Raw genomic sequence first — 18068 nt, 5'->3', positions numbered from 1 at the left:
TTTCAAACCGTCATTGTTTTTAGTGTTGTGAGACTCAGAGGAGTTGTGGATATTTTTATTTTTTTTCTGACGCCCACTTGGGCACCAGGAGTTATGGATGGATCCAAGCAGTAGCAAGGGGCTTTGAACAAGGTGGATTATTGTTTTCTTACAACAGTGTGGTAGGATGACCCATATCCTGACGGTAAAAAGTTAGAATAACTCAAAGTGGAATAACTCAAACATCTTCTGTGAAGGAGAGGGTATTCTCAGCAACACTGATTTGGGTGTAGATGTGCCAGGAGTTTAGAGCACCTCTTCCCAGAGAGTTCACTTTGAGCAGGCATTGTATGCAGGATTTGATTGGTTTTGGCCAATGTTAAATGTAAAAAGTGCAGGGGGGAAGTGGGTTCTTTAAATGCTTTTCTTGCAACTGCTGACCCTCAGGACAACAGCTATCCCATCCCAAAGGGCCCCCCAGAAAACACATCCTCTGCCCCAAAATCCAAAACCTATGTGGGAGCTGCTGTAGAGGCACAGAAGGCGCAATTGTAATGGGGTAGAGGGGGAGGCAGGAAGATCCTCCAACCTTTGGTTGTTAGCTGGACCTCAGATGGACTTTAGGGCTTCCTGAGATCCTGTCCAGCCCAGGGCACACATGGAGACCTCCAGTTAGGGAGTTTGCCTCAAAACACAGGTAAGCAGACGAAACCACCAGTGTTTATTCCTGACTCCAGATTTCTCTGCAGCTTGCTGGCCTGGGGCTCTTCCGTTTTGAATCACTTCCTCTACGTGCAGGGGCACCTGAATGGACCTGATCCCACTGATCCCAAACAGAGAGATGCTCAAGATCATCTGAATCCCAGTCCAACTCTGTCTCAGTGCATGCAGCATGTGCAGGAGTGTGATTTGGGCCGACCACTAATTTCATTAACCAACCCATTTTAGTTTTCTCCTTCACACAGATGAGCACACCAGGCAGGTGCTCTGTCATCTGCCTCCTGTGGGTAGTACAACCCCTGAGCATCAATCGGACGTGCACCTCTCTGCCAATTTAATTTTGCTCAGAAGGGTCAATCGCCAGCACTCCCTGGCTGTCAAGTCCCTGCAGAGCTAAATACCAGATGCTCTCTGCAAATGGACCATAACATCTGAAAGTCAGTAACTAAAGTTAGCAGGCTGACTTTGTGCCAAGATTGAATTTAAGGAGAAACTATCAAAAAAAAAAAAAAAAAGTACATGACTATTTTGCAGATTCTGATATTTTATGTGATAAACCAGAACATGGGGTCAGAACTTAAGGTAGTTTTCTCTCCTGATTCTCCTACTGGTCTACTGGGAAATGTGGAAGCAGCTTTCTTCTCACCTTCCTGTGACCCTATTTCACCTTCTGTAAAGCTGGGAATAGAAATAAAGTTGTCCTCAGTGCAGGGGTTGTTGGTATTTCTGGGTGAAAAGAGATGTACAAGATTTAAATGATGAAAGCCTTTTTAAAATTTTATTTTTTTCCTTCTGTTTTCAGTTGATGCAGAGAGATAGGGAAGGGAAGGGAGGAAAAAAGGGAGAAAAATAAATGTTTGAAAATAAATTAATCTTAATAACTTTTCTGATAACTAAGTACATGGAATAGAGGAGAGAAAAATGTTTCAAAGCTCTGCTGAAAGAGATGAAGCCCCGTTGACTATTTCCTAGTCCCCTAAGCTTATTTCTGAGGGTTACAGTATTTTGAGAACTGTTTTGTGACCATCTTTATTGAAAATAAAACATAGAATACAATAAAGCTATTTGATAGCCTGCTAGGTTTTAGGCTTGAGGGTTGTTGGTGGTGTTTTTTGTTTTGTTTTTTGAGCTTCTAACCAAATCTCTCATGTTCTGCTGAATGCATGGGTCTGCAGTCGACTAGGCTGGATTTTGGTGCAGATCTGTCATCTCTAGAGATTTCAGTTGAACAGGGTCCAGACTTTCCAGCAGGGATTCCAGTTAAAAATATAGCTCAAATAACAATGAATATTTCTTGCCTTGAATAGACAAAGCTTATGCTTTCCCACAGGTATGTATTCAAGGACTTCAGAGAGTTGGATTTGGACTTGGACCTGTTAAGTTCACGTGAAGCCTATGTGCCTCACTGTCCATCTGTGAAAGCACTTGTTACTTTCCGTAACTGCAAACTGATGCTATGGTAGCGTGGACCACGTAGCGTCCTAGAGAAGTAGCCACATTAAGCTTCATTTGAGTCTGTGACTGTTTTTGCAAATAGACTGGGTAGTCATTAATTCCACAGACTGAACTAAGAAAAGCCTTTCACAGCAAATTTGGGTTTGCTGCCTTAATGCCATCTTGTGCAAGGTCTTACTCTGATGAAGAGCTCAGCAGGCGTAATTTGGTGCCTGGAGGAAATGTGCTGGACAGAGCAGGGCTCCATGTGCTGATTGCACATGCTTTACGTGGTTTTGATTCCGCTTTGTTCCTGGAAATTTCTCTGTTCACCTAATCCTAAGAATGGAAACAGAAATAAATCAAACATAAAGTGTTGCTAATTAACAGAAGCTGTGAAGAGAGAATTGTGAAAAATCAGATGAAAGGTAAATAAAGTTCATCTGTCAAAGACAGCTGAGAGTTTTCCCCAATGCTAAATAACTTATTTAAGGGAAGATTGCACTTTAATTGCCCCATATATGTCAGGCATTGGTTAAATTAAAGAGTGAACTTTAGGCGTACTACACATTTTGATTAAAATCATAGTAAATAGTTAAGGTCTGTGTTGTTTCAGCTTTGGCTGTATCTGTCAAATTAGATCCCTTCTTTATCGAACCCTACTCTGGAAACATTTCCAAGGTTTGTATGTTAGTCTGCTAATTGCTTGTTTTTCGTATCGACAGAGAATATGCTGAAGGATGGGACAGAACAAAGTCTTCCTTGGAGGCGTGGGGCAATTACTTCAGGGTTGTGATTCTTGCCCGAAGTGGCTGAAAAAAGAAAGATGTAAGCAGCAGAATGGCTCTGTGTTTAGAAAAGGGTGGTGGTTTGCTTGTTTACTGTTTAAAAAAAAAAAAAAAAAAAAAGGTGGAGTCATTCTAAGTGTAAATGGGTTTCTAGCAGCTGCTTTGGGCTCTCAAGCTGGTTTATGTAGCCAGGGAACCCTAGCTGGAAGTCCACAGGCAGGACCAACCTGCACGTTGTTCAGGGTCTGCATCCAGGGTGATGCTTGTGTGTGGATGATGGTCTGTGACTTTACACCTCTGTAGATGCTGCCATTAAAGGTCTCATTTAAAGTTGCAAAGTCAACAGATGAACGCCTATGACAGTATTTTGGCTGCCCTCAAGCAGTGGCAGAGGGGCTTGGTGTGAAGGCTGTGCAGCTCCTCTATTCAGTGCTGCCTCCAGAGGTGCCTCCCACCCGCAGCAGTGGCAGAAGGGCATTCATCTCCGAGCCGCGAAGTTTTGCAGCATTTCTGTAGCTCTGGCTGCGAGCAGGGAGTGCTCTTGCATCATGGTGGCTGCACTCATGGGGGCACGGGCACAGAAAGGAGGATGCCACGGAGGGCTGGGCGCTGCTGCATGGGTGGTACGAGGCAGCTGGCCTGCACTGACATCCCAACCTGCAGTGGCTTCCTCAAAGCAAGTCCAAGTCATTAGGAGGTCTGTATAATTTGTTAATTACAAGCTTACAATAAGGTCGGTGTGTTCCCATGAGGATCTGTGGTGACTGAACTGGCCTGGCGTAGGACGTGTGGGCATCCCTGAGCTCTCTTTCCCTCTCACCACAGGTATAAAGGGGCTGCAAGTGGAGACGGTGATGATTTGGGGAGAGAGGCAATTAGAATGATTGTATTTTGATTAAAAACTGGGAAATCAGAAGCTGAAAAGTGAGATTTTATTGCTTAGGTTCACTGTAGCATGACAGTCTACAAATAGGGCATTCAGAGTCCCTGCCTTGTGCCACCAGGCATTTTCCTATGGCAAAGGTCTTTGTTGTTCTGCTGCTTTTGTGTTGCCCAAGAGGATTTAATCAGGTACAGCAGCGTTTAATAGCTTATTTGAAGAGGTTGTTATTTAAACATGCGCTGTCGCTGCTTGGCATGTGCTGAATGGGGCTGTGGGCAGTGCAAAGCGGTGGCAGGTCTTCTGTTCGCACCAGCTCCAAGGAGCTGTCAGCTCCAGATTGCAGATCCCTCGGGACTCAGGTTCACCCCCGGGCCATGGCTTTAGTGTTCGATTTGCTGGCTGCTGGGAGGCGGCACAAAAGCCCGGCTGTGTGGGAATCCCCCATCCGCCTCCCACGTGAAATACAGATTTAGGTTCTGTTGTAGAAGCTGGAGGAGTGTGGGAACGTGTGGGCAGCTGTGCTGTCTGCTTAGAGAAAAGAGGGGGATAGGATTTGGGGGATTATTCCTTGTTTGACTTGCTCTAATTTTCAGTCTGTAAATCTCCCAAAACCTCAGGTTTGCCACCATCCGAACAGAGGCAGTAACTTGCCTGTTTGCAAGGCTGCGTGTAAACCAAAAATCACTTAATGCACGTTCATCGTTTTGGGATTCCAGAACCAGGAGCTCATCGCTGATTCAAACCGTGATTAAGCAGCCCTGGTAGGAACTGCACAGGCTTCCCTTCCTCGGGGCTGTGGGTCTCTTTCTGCAGAGGCTGCTGCAGTTTTCCCACTTCTGGTGGGAGCCGTGCTGGCAAGGAAGCGCTGCAGCGTTTACGTGCTGCTTCCCCTGCCCGAGCACATCTGCTCCCTCTGATCGGCCCCCCTTGGAGCCTGGATTAGGCTGCAAGGCTGATGGGCTGTGAGGGCCCTGGTGATGCCCCAGCCACAGGGAGCGCAGAGCTGGATTTAGGAAGGGTCCCCGCAGAGCTGGTGGTGCTCTGCCAGGATGGGGAGGGATGGCTGAGCAGGGAGGGCTTTGCTGACCTGTGCTGGCTGGAGAAGTCCCGTCCTATGGTGGTGATGGGCTGGGGCTGGCTGGGACAGAGCTGCTGCAGCAGCAAGAAGCTCCAACAACATGAAAAAACCCTTCAGGGCAGCCAAACACAGGGCTTTGCCTCCCTGCTTGCCCCAGAGCTAGGGTCATGGCCAGGGCTGCAGAAAGGAAGCCAAAAGGTAACACAAAAACATTTCTGCTCTCCACAGCACATTGCAAGCAGCAGTGGGCTGCTTTCAAGTTGGTTGCTTCAAAACATACCTTTAAATGAATTAATAATTAGATGCAGCTGCCATCTCATTAGCATAACGAAGCAGTGGCTGAACTGCTCTCTGTGTCTGGGAGACAAAGCGAGCTTTAGCACCGGCCTTCCTCTGCTGTTGGACAGGCTGCACGGGGCTCCTCGTGCTTTGCTGGAGCACGCTCTGTTCCCTTTGGCTTTATTGGGAGCTCAGGGCATTAATCTCCCAGCGTGACAGAAACCTTTTAGCTTCTGCATTTGTTACAGGTGACAGTATTCACCCATTATCTCCACAGATAGCCAGCCATGGTGTTGCTGCTCGGGGATGTTGTCAGTGTGCTCGGTGCTGTGCGAAGGAGAGGAGAGAGTCCCCAGGCGGCTAAAGCCAAGGTTGTCCTGGGGCATCCTGCTGTGCCCTGGGCCATCCTGCTGCGTGGTGCAGCTGGGCTTGTTGGGAAGAGCGCTGCAGTGGATGGACGGTTTTTATGGGCTTTGGATGCAGAACAAACAGACCTCTGGGTCCTGGCTTCCACCGTGACCCCAAATTGTCCCTTGGACTTCCCGTGCCTGAGTTTCCCCCTGTGCAGCCTGTGTCCCGTGGGAGTCTGAAGCTGCCAAGTTTAATGGACACAAAGTGCTCGGTCCCTGTGCCCGGGGTGCTCTTGGAGCAAGCCTTCAGCTCGCTTTGGGCACTGCTCAGGTGGTGCTTGTGAAGAGCCCTGTGGCTGCTATCAGCAGCTGAGCAGCGACGGAGCTCTCCTGTAAGCCCTGCTGTTTCCCAATGTAAATCTGGTGCATCATTAGAAGTGTTTTGTTTCTGCTTCTTCCCTGGTGGCTTAGACCTGTGGTTAGGATCAAATGGCACCGACAGTCAGCCAGGCATTACTCCGGTGAAGTATTTCAGCTGGAACATAAAAATTGATTTGATCTCTTGGCTCATCCTGCTTAATGAGCAAGCCTGGAGGTGGGCCGTAGCCCGAGACCCAGTTGCTCTGCACGGGGAGGTGCCTGGAGGACAGGAGTTTGGTTCTCCTGGCAGCTCCCAGCTTTGATTTGTGAAAGCACCTCACCATGGCAGAGCAGCTGCTGTAAACTCTGCTTGGGTTCAAGTGTGTCTGGGAGCACTGGGAAAGATGCTGCATGTCCGTGACGGCTCTGCTTTCTCGAGAGGGTTATTCTGCTCACCTTTGTGTCCGGTGTTTTGTCTTCTGGCTTGTCCTGGATCCCTGTGTGAGACAGGACTACCAGAGCAAGGCCCTGCCCTGCCCTGAGCATAAGGCAGTCTAGCGAGCGCTCAGAGGAGGGTGGTTAATTAGTCGTATTTCAGCACATTTCATTTTAAGGGCTTTGATCGTGGCATGGAATTGCAGATCTGTCGCCAAGTTTGGGCTTCAAATGAATAAATAAATGATAAACGATCATTTGGCAGCAATGAACCTACTGCACTCTCTTTGCATGTTTATGTGGTTTCCCTTCTCCCATCTGTTCCCTTCCTCCAGCTCTTCCTTTTGGGTTTTCCAGCGCCCCTTGCCTGGCTGATGGCAGTTCCCCGCCTCGCTGAATCGGGAGCGTTTGCTCCAGCCGGTAGCACGAGCGCTGCCACCTTGGTCACCAGAATGAGAATCAGGGCTGGGGTGCGATGGCAAGTGTTGGTAAAGGCATATTAAAATCCCTAAAATGAGATAACGGACTGGACAGAGTTCTCCTGTCCTTCTGCTCTCATTTTCCCAGCCTGTTTTCTCTTCAAATTCGTTTGTCTGTCACACGGTGGTGTCACACGCGTCCCTTTCGGAGGGATAGTAGGTGGCTGGGTTAGTTAGTCCCTGTTCCTCCCGGTGAGTCACTGATCAACTGACACGGATATTTCTGAAGATCTTAGCTATTTGGAGAACTGCTTGTCGTTCGTGTGATCTGGAGAAGGTTCCCCAGGAAGGATTTGTGCAGATATGCACCATATTAAAAACAACTCGGAAGGTATTGGCTTGCATTGGTGCCCTAAGCGTTATTACCTGCAGAAAATGCTGTGCCATCAGTCACCCATGTCACGGGTGGCTCGTGCAGAGACACTTTGAGATGGCATTGAGCACACCTGGCTGGAATATCCATGGCTGCATTTAAAGCCCTTACTCTTTCGGTGGCTCTTTTGGTCAGCAAAAGTTCACTTGCAAATGTGATAGGGGATAGTGGCTAAAAAGCACCATGGATAAGAAAGAAAAGGCACCGATACCAGTTAGAATGATTGCATTTTCTGCAAGGTGATGTTTGTAAGAGCTGCTCTGTGGGCTCCTCCATCTCCGGATGGACAGGTCAGCCCTGTGCCCATGTTGTTCTCTACCTGCTGCAGGGGGGGAGAGAGGAGAGCGGGAATGTCTTTGGGTCTTTTCTCTTCTTCTTCCCCTTCCCCCTCCCTTACACCTGACATCAGATTCTCAAGTTGCTGCATTCTTCACTCTCAAGAAAAGAATCTGCATTTTTTTTCTCTTGGCTTCGGTAAATGGCCATGTGGCATTTTACTTTTCAGCAGTTCCTTAAAGAGCTCCCTTGTGGTTGATGAATGCAGAAACTTTGTCATAAACTAAAACACCCTTCCCTCCCCTTAATCTAGGCTGCTGCTTAATCAGGGAGCCTCAGACGGGGTTTTGATGACAGAATTCCTAAGTGCTGAGCAAGCAGATGTGGGATTGCAGCCACTCTGAGGACGCCTCGGTTTCTTGCAGACTTCTTGTCTTCTCCTGCGCCGTGTGCGTGCACAGATTCTGGGCACGGCGCCACGCAGCCCGGATTAGGGGAAGGCTGTGGTTCCCTCCTGTCCTCATGTGCCTCGGTTCGGATGTAAATACAGCGCTGATGCTCAGCACATGGCAGTTCGCAGCTCGGGGGAGGGAGGGAGGAGGCTGGTGCAAAAGGCCTACACAGAGGTGGGTCATTTGAAGTCATATTTTGGCCCCCTCTGGAATTAGAGATGAATCTTTGTGCTGGAGCTGACGGTGGATTGTGGGGTGGGCGGTGGGACAGTCAGCTTGGTTTGTTAGGTCTTTTGCTGGTGGTTAAAACTTATCATATTTACATCATAACTAACCAGTACATTGGTGGTAGACAGCCCCAAGAAATCTGAGGGGAATCACCAGTGCCCTCTGCCCTGCACGTTATGCTGCGGTGCTCCTGAGCCTGATTAATATTTGTTTTTCTCTCTCCCCTTCTCTTGGTTTCCAGACAAATGACGCTGCAGGAAATACCTGGAACTGGCTTTACTTCATCCCTCTCATCATCATTGGCTCTTTCTTCATGCTCAACTTGGTGCTGGGCGTCCTGTCAGGGTAAGACACCAATGACTTGCTTGTCTCCACCTGGACGTGAGAAGGGAAGGCGTGTTTGTGGGTTTTAGCTCTGTGGAGAGGATGCAGGTGACAAAGAGAAGACGAAGTGATACATTGCACTGTACATCGCCCCTCTTCACACACTTCCTACCCTGTCCTTCCCTTGCTGTGGGCTATTCCTATAAGAATGCAGAGCTATAGGGCGCAGGATAGGCTAAATTGAGATGATTCTGAATGCAGACAGAAGTTAAGCGAATTCCTCTAATTATATTGGCTCAGGCCTGTTGAGCCACCACTTGCTCTTGTGTTGCCTTAAAAATCAAAGTGCTCATAATGGATTTGGTCTAGCTGTGCAGCATGGGGAAATTTGACGCTCCAACAAAAGGCAATTAAAAGATCTCGGCTTCATTTATTTATTTATTTTAGATCTCTAGCCGTTGAAGCCAACGTCTGGAGTTTGGGGACGTACCGGTCTCTTGATGTTCAAAGCCCGGGGGTCAGCCAAGGATTCAGCGTTTGCTGGATATGAGTTCTGGGTTTGGGCCATTGTAGAGATCGAGCTGCCAAGTTTGAAGGCTAGCTGGAACGCCCCCAGCGTCTGTGGAAATTTGATCTGCATTTAACAATCTGACTCATCTTAATGGTTTGTGAGCTCTTAGACTTTGGCACCTCATTTTGCACACAATTTCTTCCTGCCCATCCAGGTGATCTCAATTATATAGATCTATAAAAATCTAGATTTATTTCTGGCTCTTGGCAGCTGGGGAAGAGAGAAAAGAGTTAATGTTGTTGACTGGTAAATGCCTTCCAGTGTTGCACATTTGCTCTTTAAGTTACTAGAGAAAGAAAAGTGTTTTCCAAAGAAGAGATTCATGCTCAGTGTAGTTACTTTGTTCGGGATCCTCATCCTCAGAGCACGAGCTGGGGTAAGGAGCAGGAAGCAGAAGTGCAATTGTGTTTGAAGACAGGGAGATGAACTATTACAAGAGAGCCCATGGAGAAGGCCAGGTGCTGCGCTTTGCTGGTCCAGGAATAATGCCCGTGATCAATAACCAATGAAAGCCATTGAATCAAAGCCATTCCTCAGACATCCCACCATAATCAGATGCTTTGCAAAGGGGAGCTTTGTGACCATGCTTGTTTGATATACAATTTCAAGCGAGCACCAGAGGCAGGACCGCGTGTGGTTTGTTAGGTAGTTCATCTTCTTCGTTGCGCAGCGGGGTCAGCCCACATTGGCTGAAATGATGCTTGTGATCTAAAACGAAGCTCGGCAGCCTGCAGGCTCCTGTTCCTTTGTGATGGATTCATGCGTATTTGGTGACTGAAAGATGGGAACCTCAGCCTGGCTCCCCTGAAAGCCTCTGGTTGCTTGGGGCAAGCTATGAATATTATATAAATGTGTATCTTCTGTTGAAAACAAAACGAGAAGGCAGCTTTGTATGTCAAGTTTCCCTTTGTTAGTGGTAAGGATTGTAATATTTTCTTCACAGAGGGAAGCTTTTTAATTCTACTCTATATAGTGGTTTGATTTCCTTGGCTGGAAGAGTTCCTGGGGAGAGGCTGAAGAAAATGAACATCGTAGCACAGGTGTTGACCACATTGCTCAGCAGGCTCCTGGTGGGCTTGCAGCTATTGAGCAATGTAGGAACCTGGGTATATGTGAACAGTCTGGTGAGGGAAAGGCACCACAAAGACAAAAAGACCCTCTGAAGGCAGAGACTGTTGTCATTATATTCTCTAACAAAAAGTCCCAGACAGCACTTTAGAAAAATCAGTGGTTTTACTGGAGGACATTCTTTGCATGAGTCTCCGTGCCTGGAGATTTTGACCACTGAAAGAACTGCAGAGAAGGTGTCACTGGTAAGTGCATGTGGACTTCCACAGGGCAGGGTTTCACCCAAGGGCGTAATGCAATCTGCATTCCAGTGACTGTCAGCTCGTGGCTCCTGCAGTGGAGGATCCTCAGCAATATCCCACCTTCTGTTTTCTATAAAACAAAGTTGATTTAGGGTTAGGGGTTCTACAAAATAGAAAAAAAAATAAAAAAAAAAAAAATCAACAGGGTTATCTCAGCATTCACTTACCTGCTTCTTATCTTCATGATCTGAGCACCTTGCAGCCTTTAGTCTCCTGAGGGTGGCACAAAGCTCTGCCACCTTCCCTCTCTGCACATTAGAGAGGGAGCAGTGGAGTAGAAAGAGGGGACGTAATGTCCCCAGGCACAACGGCAAGCTGAGATTAGATCACTGGTTTCCCAGGCTTGTGCATGGTCTTTGTTACTGCCCTTTTCCACAAAAACCCTGTTGGGAAGGTTGTGTTTTATTTTCCAATATTCTGCCATATTCATCATGAGTATTAGAGTTCAGCTTCAACATGCCAGCCTGTGCTTTGGGAAGCCACAGAAAAGTCTTTTACCTGAGTATTTTTCATTGCTGTTGGTTTTGAACTATTTTTTCTCACTTATTTGTGCTCCTCAGTGGACAATAAGGAAGGCAGAGATTTCTGAAGTAGGTATGCAGACGCTATCACTGATTATGGCAAAATAAATAATATGAAATGACAACGAAGCTATTGAGCTTCCTACTGATATTAGATTATACAGAGTTTTTCCATAACTCCTAATGGAATTTTCTGCCTTTCTGTAGTTATTTGTGAACCCATGTCAACACTGGGCAGCTGCCTCATAAGGTGGGCTTAGCTGCCATGTTTATCTGTTTGAGCAGTGGAGATAGATTGATCTGGTTAGGATCCTGAGTCTCCTCTGCTAGCAAAATATGGCAGCATTTGCAATGCAAACGCTACAGAAGAGATGCTACCTGTTTCAAAATAAAGAGCAAACAACCTGTCCCCTCTGCTGCTGCTGCTTCTGGAATTATAATAAAAGTGAAGACAGGAAAGTGGCAGGGAGATGTGGAAATATGTATATGCTGGTAAAAACTTGGTATAAAAATAACCCCAAATCTTGGGCCACAGTTGATATGACATAATCCTCCAAGTGCATGGCTATGGGTGTAATTAAAAGCATGTTGACTCTGTCATCCAGACTAAATGAGACTCTTCCTGCTGTACAGCGTGTCCTCCTCTAGCATGCTGATCAAAGCACTGCCAGTGCTCTTGTCATCAGTTAATATTTAAATACCCTCCTGAAACGGTGCTCTCTGCTTTCTGTTCCTTTCCCTTCCCTGACACAAGCACTGTGGGCCAGATTGCCGGCAGAGCTCTGCTCTCCTTGTGCCACCAAGTACTGAGATGTAGTTACCAGATGGAGATGCAGTAGATGTAGACCACCCAGTGGTCCTAGGACATGGGTCGTGCAGTACCTGGGAACATGGTTTATCCAACAGTGCAATAGGATTGTTGCGTTCTCCTGTATCTTTACCGCAGATATGAGTTGAAGTGGCTGGTGTGTCAGCCTGCCCACGCACTGCTAAAGGGGCTCTGCCTGGGGAAGTTGGTAGCAGTTTCCCCCCTGCCAGGCTGCACATCATGGGCAAAGGCAGACTCTGCTGTTGTCAAACTGTGGATACGGTCAGATTTAGTTTTCCCAGTGAGGTGTGGTGGGTACACGTGTACAAGTGAGCTACACTTCCAACAGCTCCTACAGTCCTACAGCCTTTGTTCACAAAAGGTGTGGGGCTCAACGGCAGAAGCACAGCATCCAGCTTGTGTGGCAGAGGTAATGCAGGTTTGTGTTCCGTGTCTGGGACTTTCCTCTCTGCTTCTCTCTTTGTGTTCCCCCTGCTCTCTGTTTTCCCTCTCTGATGCCTGTTTGATCTCTCTGCGAACTGATAAAACTCATCAGCCCCGCAGAAATCAGTGGAGCAGGAAAAGACAGGTTAATTTTTCTGGAGGAGCGTTTGATGAGTGCCATGGCTGATTCAAGAGAAGGTCGGGGCTGTGTGGGCCAGGAGAACAGAAGCAGGAGGAGAGATTTCTCTCCCTTTTGGTAACATTAAGACATTCGGTAGGCTCATTTGCTTTTTTATTGGAGCTATAGTGGTCTGCCACTTGAAGACAGACAGATGAGACACGTCTTGCTCATGCTGGAGAGCTGCACTTGGCTTTGTTTCTCTGTTTTAATCATGAAAAGCTGGCCCAGCCATGCAGACCTCCTCCCAGGATGTTGGGGTACCTGATTTCCCGGAACCTGTGGCAGTATTTTGTAAGGTTTCCAGAGCAGTGTGAAACAGCAAAATGTTTAGGTACTTGTATCCATAAGCTCTTACTCTTGAGACACCTTTTTCCATCGAATGAGGCGAGTGATTATGCTTAGTTATCAGATTATTTGTAGACTCTTTGTGATTTAGGCAGCAATAAAGGCATCCATCACGGGGAATACAAACTTTCTGTAAGAAAAAGGGATTGACTGTCACTGGTGGCACCATGGGAACATTCTTGCTGCAAGTCATGCTAAGAAGGGTTGACCCCAGACACCTTTTGCTTTTCCCTGAACGCAGGGTTGTTTGCTGCGGAGCATGCCATGGGTCTGGGCTTCGATTCTAACCAGAAAATGCCCAGTGATGATCCCGATAAAAATTTTTATTGAACTCTGTGCATGGTTCTGCAGTTTCCAGTGAGGAAAGAAGAAAATCCCCCATGGAGCAGAGGTGTCCTGACCAATGCTCATTCATTTGTATGCCTTTGGACTGATTTCTTGCTAACAGGCTGCAGCCCTCTGCCATCCTGCTCTGCAGCTGTTGCCACCAGGACATGGGCCCCCATCTCCATCAGCACCTTTAGCTCCCCGCTGTCCCTCCTTAGCAGTGATTTTCAAGGCTATGTTTCTCATCCTGATGCTGCTCCCCTCTCAGCCCAGCTAGCGTCTTCCTTCTGTGGTCTGGTGGGATTATAGAATTTCATACTGCCTGGGTGTTGAACTGGGCGTTGATTTTGCCTGGTAATGAGCCGAGTGGTTCCGTACAATACACTTGTGACTGTTTGGATGCTTTGGGTTACACGATGCAAAGAGGATAAACATGATCACGGGCTGCTGCGAGGAAGATGATTTGACTTATTTCAAGGCTAAGTGCTTTCTGGCACCATTTCACGCAGCGGTGAGGAGGGGCGAGGGTGGCGAGACGGCCGACGCGTGGCCAGAGAGGGCAGTGCACTGTGGATGATGCATCTGAGTCCTGGGTCTGTGCCTCTCGAGTGTGAAAAATGCTGCGTGTCACATCCTCAAATATTTATGGTGAAGCCTGAGGGATCTCCAGACCAGCCAACAAAGAGTAATTATCTTTCCTGAGGTTTACTCATCTGGCTGCAATAACCAAGTGGGAAGAGGCACCACGATGGCCAGTTTGCATCTTCCCCGTGTATTTCTGTAACGCTGCCCAGAGCTGCTCTGCCCAGAGCTGCTCTGCCCTGAGCTGTGCAACGCCTGCCTCTTGTTGTCTGAGACCACCTGGTGTAGGAACCGCAGGGAGACGTTTTCTATGGATATAGCATCTTTGGAACAGCAGGAGCCTGGCAAGGGACACAGCCACGGACAGTGCTGGCACCTTGCAGGTGAATTGAGGGTCAGGGTAAATGGTGCTTTTATTCCTCACTGCAGCACGCTGTTCTGAGCAGTCTGCATTGTGGGGTGATGCTCTGTGGGCAGAGCCACATTAAACGCTCCCTGCCTTGTCCTCTGGTCTCCCCGGGGGATATCTGTTTCCACTGCTGACTGTGGTGCCTTGGGTCACTGAGACCTTGGGGCTGTTCGAGCAGCTTGCTAGGGGCAAGCACGGCCCCGTTAGGACCTCACCGACCCGGCTGTCTTGGTGACTTGCTCTGCTGAGTTTCATGACATGTTTTCCCGGCCTGAGGATTTTTGCCAGATTGAGATCATAAAACTTCTGCCTGCAAGACATGCAGAGGCTGGAGGAGAATTAGGCTGATTAATTTGTCATAATGGCAAAGCGTTCTTCTGTCCTCCTTCTCCCTCATTACAGAGGCAATCATTCATTTTCCCTGAAAATTAGTTCCAAGTTCGCTGTTACCTGCTGTGATCTGACTTTGGCTGCTGTTAATTATTTGCATTAGAAGAGCTGCATCATGAAAAGATATGAAACTCCGCTTGCATTCTCATTGTTTTTAGTCTTTCCTCAACCTGCCCTTAAAAACAAGGGGAAAGACACAACAAAAGGAATATTCTCTTTCCCGTAGTTCCTAGCTCATCACCCTTTTTAATAAATCCACCATTGCACACAAATCTGGGAGAAGCACGTGTGGTTCTTGCAGAAGGAGCGACGACTTTTCATGTGAGCTTCCTCTCGACAAGCTAAATGTCCTACCAAGTGTAGCTCCCTTGCTCTTTTTGTGTTTTGATTTTGTACAGGAGAGATGGCCTACATTTATTTGACCTTCTGTTATGCTGCAATGGAAATTAAAGCCTGCAAGATAGGAGTGATGCATAGGAGACCTAAATTGCCTAGGAATTCTGCTTTGACTCTGGGGTGCAGGCTTGAAGAACGGAGCCAGAGGTTTATCCAGTACGTGCACTGAGCTGAACTGGGCAATCGATGCTACGAGACAAACGATGTCCCCCTGCCCAGAGCCACTGCCTCACTGGGACCAGCTTTGCCCAGTTGTGGCACTTGCAGCAGTTCAAATCAGATTAGATGGAATCAAAGTGAAATTATCACAAGCTGGATGTAAAGACAAAAGGAAGGAAGATGCATTGAAGGCTTCACCTCTGCACTCTCCTTCTAGAAATACACAACGTATCCCGTATCTAGCTTGCATTTGAAGCATCTTCCTGCTATGTTCAGTGATAAAAGTGACTGTGAAGCCTGGCTTGGTGCCGAGTGATCAATCCCACAGTGATACTTTCATCTTTTATCAGCTGGTTGAGGAGAAATTCTTTTTTCCCCCCTCTTAAGAGCAATGAGGAGGAAGCAGCAGCAGCTCTGGCTGTGCAGGATTGATGGAGTCGGTCCTTACTCCTGCGTGGTGGACGTTGGGATGGGTGAAGCTGCTCAGCCCGCTGGGTCTGTGTGGCTGGGCTCAGGCTGGGGCAGGTGGGCATGACCCCTCGGACCATGCCCAGGGTCATCTTGGTTGGCTGGAGCTGAAGGTGAGACAGATAACAGTGGGTGTATTTGGGATTTCATGCAGCTGATGGGACAACCTGGGGCAGGTGAGGAGCCACAGAACTTTGTCATCTTCAGCACTAAGGAATCTCAGTCCTCCTCTGGGCTTCCTTGTTTAATACCAAGGTTCAAAACTCAGACTTTGCAGCAAAGCACTTTTTTTGGATGAGAAAATAGTATCTTAGAGGTAGCAAAAGTCATCAGCATGAAGAAATTCCTATTGATGGCTTTCCAGGTGAATTGCCTTCTTAGTTTCATCTCATTCCAGCACTTTTCCTGTGTGATCCCTTTGCACCCCTGGGAGGAGCTTTCTTCCACCTCCCTCAGATTTTCTTCTTGCCCAAACTAAGTGCATTTCTATGCTTTTCCCTTCTTGTTTCAGACAAGCTTTCTAATCAATATACTTTGTTTGTGCTCAGTGGTGACCCGGGCCCGATTTTTAGAGGTATTTAAGACCACTGGGTTAATAATCTACATGCATTTCTATTCGTGGTTACAAATCAGTAAGGCAGAGAGGCATCACATTATTTTAAGTTTTGCTTGCGGATTTCTCTGCACTTGCAGTTTTTGCCTATGCACGAGGATAACCACGCCCTGGTCAATCCTGGAGTCTTCTCATGGCTGACTTTGGTGAAGATGTCTGATGCTGTGGTAGAGAACGGGGCTCCTTGCTGGTCTCCTCCTATTTTGTTTGCAGCCCTCCGAGGTGCCAGCTATGGACAGCTCTGAGCCATGTGCTGCTGGCTTTGTGGGTTCCCAGCCCCAGGCCGTGACCCCTCACATGCAGGCAGCTGGAAATTGCACTTCTTGTCTTGCTCCCCGGAGTGCTGCAAACTCCGTAATTCGTGCTGCGCTGTCATGCCCAGCTCTCTCTCAACCTTGCTGCCTCCCGTATCTCTCTGCCAGGATAGATTGGCTCTGGATTTTATTTTATTTTTTTTACTCCTGGATGTATTGCTTTTCATCTTTTTCTTTCCTAAGCCAAATTGGATTCTACCCGTTCAGCCCTCCACCTCTACAGGCATCCACCCTGATTAATGCCCTGAAGGGAACACTGCGCTCTCTTCTCCCCATCCCTTTCCCTTGCTCCTTGCCTTCTCTTTGCTGCCACGAATAACTCGGCCCCTGCTGTGGCTGCCTTTGGTCCTCTCCTGGTGAAGCTCCTTTGAGAAACACCAAAGGCTGGGGCATCCGAGGGGGCCAGGTGGAGGCTGCCTTCCCCCTGCAGGACTCCTGCTCCCCTGCTGCTGCCTCCCTGTCAGCCCCTTTCAGGCTCCTGGAGCCGTGCTGGGCCTCTGCTCGGTTATTTAATCTCAGAGAGATTTCAAAGGGTCTCTGGTGCTGCAATCAATGTTGGTTCCCTAGTGACAGCGCACCCTGCTGAAGCAAAATGCTTCAGGAATCAGGGGAAGATGGTGTCTGCTGCCCTGCTCGGACACCCTCACTCCTTCCTGGCCATCCTGCCCACCTCTCTCTGTGCTGGTCTGAGTCACCACAGCAGCCTCAGGAGGGGGATGGGGATGCTCAGCAGGTCCCCAGGCTCTTCCTGCACCTTCATCCAGGACCCCCAGCAGCTGCTTTTCTTTCCTTTCATCTTGCTGCTGCTTATCCATCTTGCTGCTGCTGGTTCTCTGTGGGCTCCCTTTCTTCCAGGACTCGCTCTCTGCCTTTGCCTCTCAAAGTACAGGTTTGCACAAGGTAAGATAAATGTTTAGCACCGCCGAGGCTTTGTGTCCTTTGTTGTATAAACAGTTACAGTCATAAAGGTGTTGGGCTTTTTTTGTTGCATCCAGCACACACTTCCCCTTCTGAAGGATTTACTGTTCTTCAGGAAGACAAAAGACAGAGATACGAACCTGCAGAACAAATTCTTTCCCTGCAGCAAGAATCTGCTTTTCTGTGAACACTTGGATGCTGATGCCGTTAGTGAATGAAATGTTAGGAGTATTAACTGGATCAGACCCTGCCGAAGCAAGCTGCAGGGGTCTTTGCAGGACCGTGTGTATGTGGCAGCAAACTCAGTCACGTAAGCCTTGTAAGAGCTGTAGGATGGCAGGAGCAAGAGGAGGGCTCAGCAGGAATCTGCCCCCCACCATGCTGTCAAAACTGGCTTCACCCAAGCAGCAAGGATTTGGCTGGATTAGGATGAGGTGGCAAAGCTCTTCATCACAGGCACCCGACAAAGAAAGAAAACAAAACAAAAATGAAGGATCTCTTTCTAGTTCTTTCCCACAGATGGTTAACAAAAATAAATGTTAGGAAATGGGCTTCCACCCTTAAATCCAATTAAGCGTTTCTGCTTGCATGTGGATGCTCTCAGGATGCCAGGAGGCCTAGAGATGCGCATGATCCCTGTGCACTAACTCACCCTAGGGCACTCTGGAAGGTCTGGTAAGTAATGTACAGCCCCTCAGCAAGCAGTTGCAGCTTGTCAGGAGCACAAGAGACCTGGCTTTGCTGAAAAAAATGCAGGTAGTATCATGCCCATTTTTTCCTGTTTTATCACCCAGCATGTTCGTAAGTTGGGGTC

At 48.0% G+C, this 18068-nt stretch overlaps 1 protein-coding gene across 16 annotated transcripts in view; it reads left to right on the top strand.

Moving 5' to 3' along the window:
• The window catches only part of CACNA1B (calcium voltage-gated channel subunit alpha1 B), a 281607-nt gene that overhangs the window by 122343 nt on the left and 141196 nt on the right, over nucleotides 1-18068 (top strand). For all 16 annotated transcript variants that reach the window (XM_066980520.1, XM_066980519.1, XM_066980518.1 and 13 more), the window contains one exon: nucleotides 8356-8459. In XM_066980520.1, coding sequence (XP_066836621.1) covers nucleotides 8356-8459 — 104 coding nt within the window. The remainder of the gene's footprint in view (nucleotides 1-8355; nucleotides 8460-18068) is intronic.

This window comes from Anser cygnoides, chromosome 20 (genome assembly GCF_040182565.1).
Source record: "Anser cygnoides isolate HZ-2024a breed goose chromosome 20, Taihu_goose_T2T_genome, whole genome shotgun sequence".
Lineage (NCBI taxonomy): Eukaryota > Metazoa > Chordata > Aves > Anseriformes > Anatidae > Anser > Anser cygnoides.
Note: the sequence above shows the minus strand (reverse complement) of the source record. Positions and strands in the feature narration are given on the sequence as shown.